The 13,825-nt window shown below is 34.7% G+C and overlaps 1 protein-coding gene across 3 annotated transcripts in view; it reads right to left on the bottom strand.

Annotated features, from left to right (window-relative positions):
- The window catches only part of LOC148678112 (protein phosphatase 3 catalytic subunit alpha), a 174,200-nt gene that overhangs the window by 35,482 nt on the left and 124,893 nt on the right, over window positions 1-13,825 (bottom strand). For all 3 annotated transcript variants that reach the window (XM_088631925.1, XM_088631924.1, XM_088631930.1), the window contains exons 4-6: window positions 13,496-13,607; window positions 9,300-9,445; window positions 6,799-6,938 (exon numbers count right to left, since the gene is read on the bottom strand). In XM_088631925.1, the coding sequence (XP_088488051.1) occupies window positions 6,799-6,938; window positions 9,300-9,445; window positions 13,496-13,607 (398 nt within the window). The remainder of the gene's footprint in view (window positions 1-6,798; window positions 6,939-9,299; window positions 9,446-13,495; window positions 13,608-13,825) is intronic.

The following is a 13,825-nucleotide window of genomic DNA, read 5'->3' as shown; positions in this document are numbered from 1 at the left end:
TTGTAATTTGTCACACATCAAATACTTCAAAAATTCTACAGTTTCAACTATGTTTACATTTAAGAATAAATTTAATGGAATACAGTATTATTTTTCATTAAACTCAATAATTTCAAGCTTTTCAAAATATGTAAAATACTACTACAGGTATGAGTACTAATCGTAAAAATAATAATAGAATGTAACTATAACACATAATAACTAGAACAAATAATGTAACAATTTTACTTTAGACTCTACTTGGAAAGCCATTATGTACAGCTATTGTACAATAATGTGTAATTTTTAAAAGCAATTTACAATTTTGTCCATATTATTTATAGCATTTGTGGAAGCCTCTTGAAGGCTCTCATTTCAATAAGTGACAAAGGAGATGTTTCCATGGATATCGTTAGATTTCAGCAAACAGGATTGCAAATGATGGCATTAGCACCCACTCAGGATGAATTTAAGTATTATTAAGCACTATACAATGCACAGAATGCGTTTATTTATCATTATGATAAAACCATAAGAAACCTATGAATAGTTTTATAAGAAAATGTTTGGGTAACACAAGATAACAGACAACCCCATCATTGCACAATAACACTAATATCATGTTAACATCAGGAAACCAGGACCTTCAATGTTATAAGAACACAAGAAAGGCAGATAATGAGTGAGTGCCATTTGGTTCATCTAGTTTGTGTGGTTGTTATCCATATCCACTGAGTCGACTTTGTCAACGTCTTTGAGAATTCTGAATGCTTGAATCAGATCTCCTCGTAAGCGCTCTCCCTTGCAGACTAAAATTATCTTGTTCTTTTCGTCTGTCAATGTAGAACATTCCTTTGAGCCTGGGAATATAACTGGTGATCTCACACTGGACTGAGATTAGAGCAGCAACATTACTTTGGGTAATATGGTAACTAAAATTGTTCACAATATTCTCAATGAGATCTGACCAGTATGTTGTACAATTTTGACTGAATGTTAACAAACTTGACAATTTTAACTCTTTTCTTGAAATTCAACAAGCAATCTTTTTTTATTTTATCCTTCCTACCCCACTCCTTTGCCTCGTATTTCTGCTCCCTCCCTTAATTCTCTCCAGCATCACTTGCTTGAGCCTAGGTAAGGTCACTAGCTGACTGTGACTGTCCTGTAGTGGAGCATTATTAGCTTTGAAGGTAGGGTGGGTTTTAGTTGTCCAACTACCCTTTGAACTTCCAGAGAAACAATGAATGCTTCCAAGCTTGAAAGCTAGCAAGCACCAGTCATGCCATTCTTACTCTATGGTGAATTGTGTTTACATGGACTGTATATTAAAAAACACTAAACACTATGCATGGTGAAGTCACAAAGAAATGCATCACTCTTCAATTTGGTGCCAACTCTCCCATGTAAAGAGATGAACTTCTGTGACAGCCGGGTGTGTCAAAGGAGTTTCTCATTTTCCCTGTAAGCTACAGGAGTTTGTGCCATAAAACTGAGTCCTAGTCTTAAAAATAGTTGACCACTCCAAACTGGGTGAGCATACAGTATAACAAATAGTTGGAGTTCCAAAAGAAATCAACTGAATTACTAAATAATTACTGAATTATTTAAAAACAAATCTTGAAATGACTCAGCTTTTCAATTTATGTGGTGTATGTGTATAGCTGTCAAAGAGCATGTTGAAATTTAGACAAAAAAAAACGTTGCTGGGTTCACAAATGCATTACCTATAAAATTTGTGTGTATTTAAATACATAGTTACTTTGTACTTCAATGAGCGAGTTTATTCTGCTTCCAAAAGCAGCATGTTCATTTGAAATTTTGCTTAAGTCTGAGCTGCTTGGATCTATATTTGTATCAGAAGAGCTGGACTCCTGGACTCAGGAGATATTTAGTGTTTATACATCTACTTTTCACCTTTATGTATAAGGTTACCTCTACTTTCCAGGGAAAAAGTAGGTGGAAAAATATACATGACTAAGATTCCTAACCTTTGACATCCTTTGCGAACAACTTAAAAATGCAGTCATAAAAGCAACCTTCTCTGATAGTTTTAACAATCAAATAAAAAACAGACAGTAATACAGTACCTGTTATTATAAAGAAGAATATCAGCTTAAGTGGCCTAAAATGGCACATTTTTTATTAAAATATTCCATCTTGTATTTACTGTAAAATGATCTAGAAATAAAGTACTTCTTTTGTAAACAAATAGTTCAAAATCTAAGATACTTTATATTGCTTGACTCATATGCTTTTTAAAACTGTTAGATGAAATGTTTATGTTTTTCATAATTTTATATTACATCATAAGAGGTTTACTGAATAAAATTGTTTAGTAAAAAAAAACAGGTACTGACATTTAATTGCATGTACTGCATAACACAAGGGAATCAAAAAATGCAGCATCTTTTCTTGAAATATGGACGTCTACGGTAATAATGCATATATACAGTACTATACCATCTTCAAGAAAGATATAATGCATGTAATCTGTAGTACACTATAGACAAAAATAATACACAGAAGGAAAATTCAATTTGCTGGAAGGATTCTGATCCAATTGATATGAGCTATCTCTTTTTTTCCAATTACATGACACAGAATACTCCATTTATCAGGACAGCCCATAAAAACCACAAGTCAAATTGAAAAATTCAACCCCATCTGTTATAGAGACTGATGTATCTGCCTATTATCTAGAATGAAGCTGGATTTGATAAATGTACTGTACACATTTTACCTATAGTAGTAATATACTATTTCATAGGCAAGAAAAAGGTTAACTGCTTCACTCTCTATTATTTCACATTTCCTTTCATTTAGAGAAGACTCCATCACAAAATTTGTCACTTTTTTGAGCAATCAAATGTGTAATTGTTACAATAAGGGGATAATATTTAAATATCCTTTACAGCTGTAGGATTTTGTGAGAATCCGCAGGACATATGAATATATACTGTATATCCATATGTGATGCATGTTATGCACTCTGTACTGAATAGGAATATCTGATAAAATGGGGACTTCTCCCTGCTGGGTTAGGTGTGAATTCTGACTCATTAACCCAACTGAAAAGTAAAACTATTGTGTCAGTTCCCTTTTTGGTGTGAGTAGAACACACACAGCTTGGAGCGCTTTAAAGAAGTGTGACATTTACCTGCAGGAGCTAACAGTATGCTGCTGAGCTGGTAAAATGAAACAAAAACCCACAGAACAATGGATAGAATATAGAAAAATATTTTCATCGATATATATTTAATTTTGAATAATGGATATCTGACAATGTTACAGTATGTCTAATTCACTTCTCCCAGTAATTCTTAAAATGTCTGTATGAATGTGTATGTGTGTACCTTTTAGCAGAGTATGACAATCATTTAATCAATTGCCAGGACATTAGATTTTTATTGCTGACAACATACAGCAAAGTAGTTCAGGTGGGTAGCTGTGTCAGCATGTGTAGGCTGCAAAGGAACAAGTAATAGGTTTATTCCATGCTAAAATGAGAAGAAAGAACACAACGTTTTGGTGTACACCCGAAGAAGGCTCCACAGCCAAAATGTTGTGCTTTCTTTTATCTCTTTTTAGCATAGAATAAGCCTATTACTTGTTCCATACAGCAAACACATCCACTCAGACCCTGCAGAGTCACCCAACCCAACTCCACTTCTTCTCATTATCAGACTATGAAGTGACCAGGTAGGGTAACACATTTATTTTCATTGAAACACAGTTGTAATCACGACAATGCTGATGTTATCTATTGGGGAAAAGTAATACCCAAGCTATGGCAAGCTATGCTATGGTAAGCTATGGCAAGGCCAGAAGATAAATTGGTAGAGGCTCCAGAATACAGATAGGGCCTTCGGAAGACCAGGAGACCATCCAGATAGTGTTCATGACCCATGATCCATTTGACCAGATGGTTCTTAGAAAGAAGCACAAAATACCTGACACCCTCCACCACCTCAAAGAACATGGAATATTTAACAGTCCCAAAGGCTGAAAGCAGAAATTGATCAAACATGAAGCCTGCCATCTTTGCTCTTATAAAAGAACTCCATGAATTGCACCAGTTCACTGAGCAATGGTTTTGTTGCCATGAAAAGTGATGCACCACTTTAAAGAACACTCCTGAAGACAGGCTGACTCAATTTTACAACAGGACACAAATAAGATATAGTGGATATTTAATACATACTGTACAGTCATTTGATTTCTGAAATAAATGCACTGATTTGATAAAACATGAAGGCATGAGGAGGGTGAAGTTTAATTGACTAAAGAATTGAGAATAGTGAGTGAGGTAAAATACTCAATTTCTTATCTGGCATTTCATTGTACTTACACAGAAGGCAATCCAACACTTAGGTGTTTTCTGGCAATAACAGACCCAATAAACTGGTGACATTTGCAAAGAAAACACTATAAATCTGTGGGAAAGCATGTGAAATTATTCAAAAGAAAACTATATGAACTTGAGCACAATATATACTTTATATATTAATTACACTATACAAACCTGCTGCATGACAGCAAGAACTAGACTTATTTCCATGATAATTACCAGGTCACAGAAGAGTCACACAATTACTACATCTCTCTGCCACATAACTGAGTTAAACAATACTGTCAGCCATCATAATGGGGATCTATTCAATGACATGCAATTGGATCTATCCAACTGAACACAGTTTATTTAGGCAAGGTTTTTGTTAAGTGTTCCTGTTATGCCCAAACTATGGTTAGGGTTTGAACAACACCTAGACATTTTGTGATGCATTTGCTGTGCTTTAGGATGCACTGGAAATGCAGGAAATGTGTTGTTCGGTTATTTCCTTGAGAGAGACATTTGGGTCAATTTTGCAGTTTTTGCCTGTCGGTCAAAAATAGTCAAAATTCAAAAGTTTGAAATGGCACTCTTTACATGCTAAACTCTTGTTTTTTTATAAAAGTAAATAACTTTAGCAGTATTTGGAATGTTAACCTGTAAATGGCATAAAACATTCTTATTTAATCCACCATTTCAGCAACAGGTTATAAAAAAGATAAATACTGGAAAAGAGCTGGCCAGCATATAAATCTGATTATATACAGTATTTATAATATTTATGGATTGACACATGAATTAACCCTTTCTTATAAAAATATGTTTTATGTTTGAGAAATATTAAACCAGTAAAATCAGTACAGTAATTAAATGTTAACTTGAATGAATGTGGGTGTATATTTGAGACTGAATATTTACAATTCAACTACTAACCTAGTTGTAGTCAGCATATCTTAGCCCTGTTATTCTTATAATTAAATCTTTAGTGATCCCTGAATAATTGGCAAGCCAGTTGTGTATCACAGGAGATTGATTCACATATATATCTTCACCTTTGTATTTGTTATTTTGCATATTTATTTATGATTTTATTATTTGTATGATTAAAATGTTATGTTTTGTCCTTTGCAATCCAAGTGTCTGTGTCAACAGAGCTCCAAGAAGATGCAACAACTACATTTTTACTAAAAGGAACAAGTGAGGGCATTATTGTATCCTACTGATGTTATAATTCAGTCCTTGGCAGTGTGTAGCACACTAATAGGATCCATTAAATTAATCTATAAAAGTGTTTGTCAAAGTCTAAACTAAACTACCTACTTCTGCCTACATTCAAAAGCTACCAATTGTCAATCTTTAGCAGACATAAGATCTATCAATATATATCCACCTGGTAATCAAAATAAGCATAAATCAAATACCGTATAACTCTGCCCAACACAAGCATTCATTTACAAGTAGGGCCCACTGCTATTGGTCATAAAATATCTCTGCCCTGCCAAATCTTTATTTCTCTATTCACAAGGACTGAAGTCCATGAAAGGCCATCATAATTAACAGTAATTGTTAGCATTTGCATAGCATTTTTCATCCTGAAAGATCCCAAAGTGCTTCAAATAGAGGAAGAGGACCCACTTCATCCACCTCTGAAGTGCAGCACCCAACTGGCTGCAATAGCACTTACAGTTTATAAACACCATTAAAATAAACTGAAACAAAATCAAAAGCCTTACAGAAAAATATAAATGTATGACCGTTTCACATAATTACTGAAAAAAGAAAAAAAATCAGGGCATAATTTGAATCTCAATGATATTGCAGCAGCAACAAATCGTTTTAAATATGAAAGAGTGTTAGAAACTGTTAATTATATAGTAATATTACAATTACAACAACTGTTAGATTTCTAAGGACACAATAATTGCTCTAGTTTTCCACAATTTCCTAACCCTTCTTTCAGGCCCTTGGTCATAAATGTTTTCTGGCATAGTATGAGAATGCCCCCTATAGCAGGCTGTGTGTTTTCATATACATTTGAATCACTTGAGGTTAACTTGAAGGTGGTATGAGATGTTTTGGCTCCCAGGCAAAATAGAGTGTTAACATCACTAGAGTTTTGTATCTACATAAAAGTAGAAAACCCAAGAGCTTCTAAGGGAAGAGAATGGAAAAAAAAGTTTTAAAAATGGTGTGGTTCTTGATTATAAAAGAAGAAAAATATTTGTATCCAAAAAAGTTCAAGAATATCATCCATTATTCTGTTAATTTTACAATTAATCCAGGAATTATACAGTATATATATACACAGTTTAAATATTATCATGCCATTATCAAAGCATGGTGACACTGTTGTTTTTATATAACAGGTGTCTTCTACCAGCACCATGGCAAACATCTGTTTTTCTTCTGTTTCTGTTTTGGAACAGAAATTAAGAAGTGGCTCTGTTTTCCTTATTTATAGGGCCATAAATCTGAAGATAACTTACCTGTAAAAGTAAGAGCAGCCCCTCACTGTGTTGTGTGTGAAGTGTTCTTGCGTCTTTTCATTGCCAAAGTCCTCCAGTGGGTCAGACCACAAGAGGTCACACATAGGTCCGTATGCTGGAGGCTCTTTGAACCTATCTAACTGAAGAATAGACCAGAAAAAAGGTGTAAGGGAATGAATAATTAATTCAATTTTAAAAGAGCTGATTATTGACAGATTTGCAATTCTGTGAGAGAGGGTTTTTGTGAGTTTAGTGAAAACTGAATTTTTTACACCTTGCAGAAACTGAAGTGACATGGATATTCTTATGATATAAGAACAAAAAAGAACCTGCTACGTGCCTAAAAACACATGCAATATGATAGACAGTTTATTAAATCTATAGATCTGTCAGTGAAACAACCCAAACATTTTCCACAAGAAAGGAAAAATACAGGAATTTAACTGATCCTTTACAGAGACATAAATGGGTTGTGATGGACCAGAGGGTCTATTTGCATTCCTATATGTTCTCATATTCTTGATCCTAACACATAGAACACATTAAAATAATTGAACAGGAAAAAACTTTTTCTTTGTGACTACATTCCTATAAAAAAAGGATGGTTTATATGTGGCAAAAGGCAGGACAACTATATGGGGAATACACTTAATTCTACAGATGCTGTGCCTGTCTTTAGAAAGACAAAGGCATTACACTTGCAAATAGGCAAAAAAGAACAGTGAAAACAAGGCATTGAATAAATGCCACAACACATAATGCAGTATAGAATTATAGCAATGCACCAGTGTAGAAAGCTAAGACCATTGTTTTATCAGGGATGTGCAACAATTCCACTCTTGTACAGTACATCACGACTCAGCTTGACTTGCTGTTATGCAATGCTGCCAACATCCAATAAAGAGCTGAGGTATCGCACTTTTTTTTTTACATAATTGCCATTAAGAGCGACTATTAAAGCAGCAGTCAAATTACTTTCTACTAAGTACCTACAGCCAACCCTTTCTGCATGTCATTTAATTTCCCCACAGATGCAAGAAAAACAGTGTGACATTCCACTCAGCACATATCATAGCTCCAATTTTATCATTACTGTAAAAAGATCAAATAAAATTAACCACTTCAACACAGTCTTCCCCTTCCCCTAATCACAGCTGCAGTTGGCTTTGTTAGCAGAACCTCTGGTGCCATTCACTGGATTTTAAAATCCTAAATTCTTTTAGTTCAAAATTAAGTTTGACAATGATAAAAAACAAACAACTTCAAAATGAAAGCATCAGAATGAAAATGTTTATAAATCAAACAGACGATTAAAAAAGAGCACTGCTGTCAGCTCAATAAACACAAAGCACAGCATTTCCTGTCTTACACTGCAGTCCCATAGGACACAACTCCTCATTCCAAATAGTCACTGCATGGGACTGCTCCGAAGTCTCTACCCTCAATCTCAAATGTCAATATAATAGTGTCACTGCTTGCTTGAACTACATGATCTAAACCAAAATTTTCTAAATTCAAAAACTGAAAATGCTGACCGGGCCTGGAAGGCACATACTGTACATTTGAAGGAATGTTCTGCCAGGAGGATCTCCACAGGTCAATATACTGTATGTCAACCAAATGCAAACTCACTGTGGCACATGCACAAGTACAAGCTCAGAGAAGGGAAATCAAATTCCAGACAATGCAAATTATCAGAAAAAAAGGAAAAGAGAAATACTTGTGATTCGGCAATAGGAATGCAGCTTCCAACTCAATGTAGATAGAGGGAAATAATATTGGTCAAATGAATTACAAAACCCATATAAACACAACTAGGTCTATGGTTAATTTCTATGGATCTAAAAATGTACTTGTATCTTTATTCCAAAATATAATTCCTCTTTATTAAATTAAAATTTTTGGACATGTAAAAACAGCCTATTTATGGCCTTTAATTAGCACAGCTTAAACTCTTGTTGTCTTGCTTCCAATTTATTTATTTCAATGGATTGAGGCTGAAAGAGGCGAAGCAAAATGCAAAGGTCAAAAGGCATGTATTTTAAAACAGATTTTAAAAGTCATTTTAGGACAATGATTAAACAAGCAACAACTGTACTAGTCAATACAGAATCTTTTGCACAGAAGATTTTCACAAGCATCTAAATTTTCACTTATGAATCTGTGAATCACAAACGGTTCCTGTGGCCTTTGCATTCAATGTGCAGCAGAAACTAGCAGTCAGCCTTGTTAAAAACACAAAAGGTAAGTGGATATTGTAAAACGTCCTTCAGCGATATCTTATGTTTTAAGCCTATAATGAAAACATAATGATTTGAAGTTTATGGGCACTGTTTTTAATTAAACAGATAAACTGCTGTTCTGACAAACACTACTGTCATCTAATTAGTTTAACCTGGGGACCTACATGTATCTGCACCCATGGCTATATAAGGCATTGATACTGTTATAGCAAAATTAGTATTAGGACATGGTAGAAATGCTAAAGGGTGTATACTTACTTTTCTGATGTCGTCTAGAGTATTGATTTCAGGAGACAAGCCTCCATGTACACAGAGAAACTGCTGGTTCATCAGGGCAGCCAAGGGAAGGCAGTCAAAGGCATCCATACATGAGTCGTATACTCTCTCTGAATACTTAATTTTACCTTTTGAGAAATAGGACACAACAACACAAACAATTTAAGGAATAGACAAAACATCAAATTCCACCTTAAACTACAAATGCGGTTTGCCTTTCTTATTAGCTGTTATTTACTATTTATTTATTTAAAATGTTAGCAAACAAAGATTAACACACAAGTATTAAGGCTTTCTTATAAATTTGAACTTCACAATATAAAAGTACATCCTCTTTAATGAGATGTTCAGATGCTTCAGGAAGCAGATCCGAATTCAATAAGTTGTTCCTCATAAATCCCTATGTTAGAATGTGTGTTCATCCTATTGTTTTTCAAAGTATGACTAATGTAAAGACAACATTCGTATTGTCTTGCATTAAAGTGTTGTGGTAATTCTGTCTGAGTTATACATATCAGTATATTTCAGAAGAGACATGGGACTGAAACTTCAATTTCTGTAACTGAAAAACTCATGAGTTAACCTGACAGGCTAAAAGGACTTACTCTTTTTAGTCTTGAACATAGATAACTATGAGGCCCCCTGACAGAAATTTTCAAAAATTCTCAAATGCATAGACACAGTGAACCCACCTGACTTAAGAGCATATAAGCGGAAACTACAGAGAAATATATATAAAACACAGAACAGGAGGCATATTTTAGAAAAGGTTGTAGGAGTCTAGAACAAGCCAATTACCCATGCTGTCAAATTAATACCTTGGCTTCTTCCAGCAAATGGCTGCTTGAGATCCTTGCATCACTAACTCTCCTCTAGTCTTATGTTCATTTGTGTTGCTAAAGAAGGCTCTATTATACTGTACATGTAGCAAGCACATTTGGAACCTTAAACAAGTACCATGTCTTTAGACAGCAAGCTGTTGGTGTTTAAGTAAACTAGAAAACTGCAGTGTGTTGTAGAAACTGATCCACTAGGATACTCCAAGCAGTAGACTGATGAGATCCTTTATCAAACCATAACAGCCAAGACAACAAGGTTAGACAAATGGCTTGTTCATAACATTTGTAAGTGTATATGACCTTCCTGATTAACTGATTGATATGGTTATTTATTGATGGCTCCTTTGGGGTTTGTTCCTGTGGCGCACTATAATTCACAAATTGGTAACAACCATTACAATACACATCAGATGTCCCTGTTCTGATCAGACAATTTCAAGACATTGATGTAGAAATTTGCATAATTCTAAACTTGGGAGATGAACAAGTTAACCTTCCCCAGTTAACCTTCATTTAGATGAGATGTACCTATACCTTTTTTCAAACAGCTGGAGAAATGACGATACCATTGTAACAAAGTGCAGGGTCGTGTAGGTTGTGTACTGTAGATTCCAATCACAAATCACTAACCTCTGACATTTCTGACACAGAGTAAACAGGGTCACATAGCTAATACTATTGGAAAAGCATTAGGAGGAAGGGGTCATATTTAAATTAAAGGAAGATGTCAATGTTCACAGAAACATTTTAGCACTGCAAATATATGGTATTATAGAGCAATAAACAATTTGTTATCTCTAAAATGATTTTCGAATTCTAATGGAATATATTTGGTAAATTAAACGAACTTTTTACAATTAGACATACTATATACCTTTTACTACAGAGCAAATTTTTCTATAACTTTTAGGTCAGTATTAAAAATATATTTAATATAACATTACTTGGAACATTACAGGAAGTATGGGACTGAAAGTAGAATTTCAAGCAATTTCAGATTAAGAAAAAAATCACAAATGAGCAATCTAACCTGCTGGTGGTTTGTTTTGAAAACTGGAATGACAATGCTGAGTGAACTAAAATGGTCAATAAAAATGTTGATGGATTTAAAGATGCTCAATACTATGTAATGAGTACTACCTGGGTGTAATGATGTTGATATGACAAAACACCTCCTCAGAAAGAAACAATACAGAATATCTGGTCTCAATACTGGTGGAGTGCTGTTGGTTGTAATACAAATTGGAATACAAATACAATTGGAGAAGTACAATACAAACACAATTTGGAATTGATGTTCAAATTAGCTCCCCCATGAAATAAAAAATGGATGCATACTGTATTTGCACTATGCAACATAAAACTCTTCAGTGAATCTAATTTATACAATGCATTACATCCCAGTATGTGGTCCATGTGTCCATGCCATCTTCTCAGCCAATCAGAGTGTAGCTTATTTAGTATATAAGTTAGAGGTTTACTGAATGAAGGGACCTTTCATTTGACTTTGGTCCTGCTTGGCTTAGCTTCGGTTTCGTTTGTGTATGTTTTCGTACAGTTTCTGCCTTTGTTGGTTTGTGTTTTTCTCATACTTTTGTTTGTATGTGTTTATCGTTTATTTTGCCATTACCTTGCCCTAACGTGTATATATATATATCAACCTCTGTGTTCTTTTGTACCCTGTTCCCATTGTCTACTCTCGTTTTCCCTTATTTGTATTCCTTGTTCACTTGTGTATTTGTATGAACTTTTGTGTATAGGGTTAATGTTAGGTACATTCTGCACAAGTAGCTGATCTCTGTATTAGTAACACTAGTTTAGGACGGGTAAGTGCCGTTTGTCTTGTATGGTTTTGGGTAGTCAGTGAAGGTTAGTTAGGGCGTTTGAAGACTTGTTTCGGGTTTTCTTTTGTAGTTAGGTCAGCTTTCCCTCACTTTCTTAGCCAGCTCCATTTTGTTTATTTTCTTTTCTTTGACTCCACTCTTGTTCCCTCTCCCTGTGTGTTATTGTGTCCTATATTACGTACCAGTCACCTATTCACTTATCATGCTTCCTAGCCCCTCACCAGAACCCACCTGCATCCAAAAATTATCCTAAATGTTACACCCCTTTACCCCTAGACACGTGGGGTCGTAACACAATGTTACAATATTTTTTAAAGTAAAAGGCATGTGACAGTCTGTTACGACCCCAAGTGTCTAGGGGTACAGGGGTGTAACATTTAGGATAATTCTTTTGGGTTCTGGTGGGTTCTGGTGAGAGACTAGGAAGCGTGATAACAAAAGTGGGTGCAAAAGTGATTACTTTAAATTGAATAAGTGACTTGTAAGACACAGGGTAAGGAACTAGAGTGGTGCCAAAGAAAACAAAATAACAAACAAAATGGAGCTGGCTATGAAGGTGAGGGAAAACTAACCTGACTACAAAAGAAAACCCGAAACACATGGTCTTTGGCGTCTTCAACACCCTAGCTAACCTCCACTGACTTCCCAAAACCATACAAGACAAACGGCACTCACCCGTACTAAACTAGTGTTACTAATACAAAATCATCTAAGTGTGTAGAATGTACCCAACAACCTAAACAAGAGTAATCAACAGCAACAGGGTACAAAAGAACACAAAGGTTGAACATGTAACACGTTAGGGCAAGGTAATGGCAAAACAAGGATAAACACAAACAAACAAAAGTACAAAGAAATGAACAGAAACCAACAAAACAACAAAGCCGAAGCTTTACGAAAATACACACACACAAAGCAAAACAACAAACCAACAAAGCTGAAGCAAAAGCTAAATGAAGCGATAACCAAAGCGAAATGAAACAAAGCAAAACCAAACAGGACCAAAGTCAAACGAAAGGCCTCTCCTTCCTGAAAACCTGCATGTTATATAGTGAATAAGATGCAGTCTGATTGGCTGAGAGGCTGATTGATTATGACGTCATACGGAACAGTGGCGTAATGGTGGGCCAATGGGGAAGGGTGAACAATTAAAGGTCAGCAGTGTGGAACATAACAAAAAACAACACACACAGACCACACACTGGGACATAACACAGTCTTTTACAACTAAAAAAAATATTCTTCATAAAAGCTCTATTTTTACCTTAAAGTAAACTGCTGCTCTGTTTTCCAAAATTATTTTCATTTTTTATTTGAACATTAGAATCATGCAGACCTATAGTTTAACAAAGATATATGACATTGTTTTTAATATGATTATGTTTTATATTTTTGAGGGGCAAGCTAATTTTAATATCTAGCCCAGACAGACTGGATATTACCTAGATCCCCACCTACTTGAAATGTGCTCCAATTAATTCTAAATGATACTTACATTCTTGCTTAAATGTGAAATACTCTGTTAAATGTCTACATTCATGGTTCCCACGAAGCAAAAATAGTGTTTTGGGATAAAGAATTTTTAAGGCCCATAAGTACAGCACACACTGAAAGGAAAAAGACACAGACAGTTATAAAAAGGTAATTAACCAGGAAAACAGCTACTTGTTCACACTTATATTCATTTTAAGTTTTACACATCTGTCAAAATCAAAACGTTTGGCATATTTTCATGCAGTAATTACAAAAAAGTTAATAAATCAACAAACATGAAAAAAAACAATATTAACTAAATAACTTTTAAGGAGACAAAGTTCAAGTCCTT

Source organism: Lepisosteus platostomus, chromosome 1 (genome assembly GCF_059453375.1).
Source record: "Lepisosteus platostomus isolate fLepPlt1 chromosome 1, fLepPlt1.hap1, whole genome shotgun sequence".
Classification (NCBI taxonomy): domain Eukaryota; kingdom Metazoa; phylum Chordata; class Actinopteri; order Semionotiformes; family Lepisosteidae; genus Lepisosteus; species Lepisosteus platostomus.
This window is presented reverse-complemented; position numbering and strand designations above follow the sequence as displayed.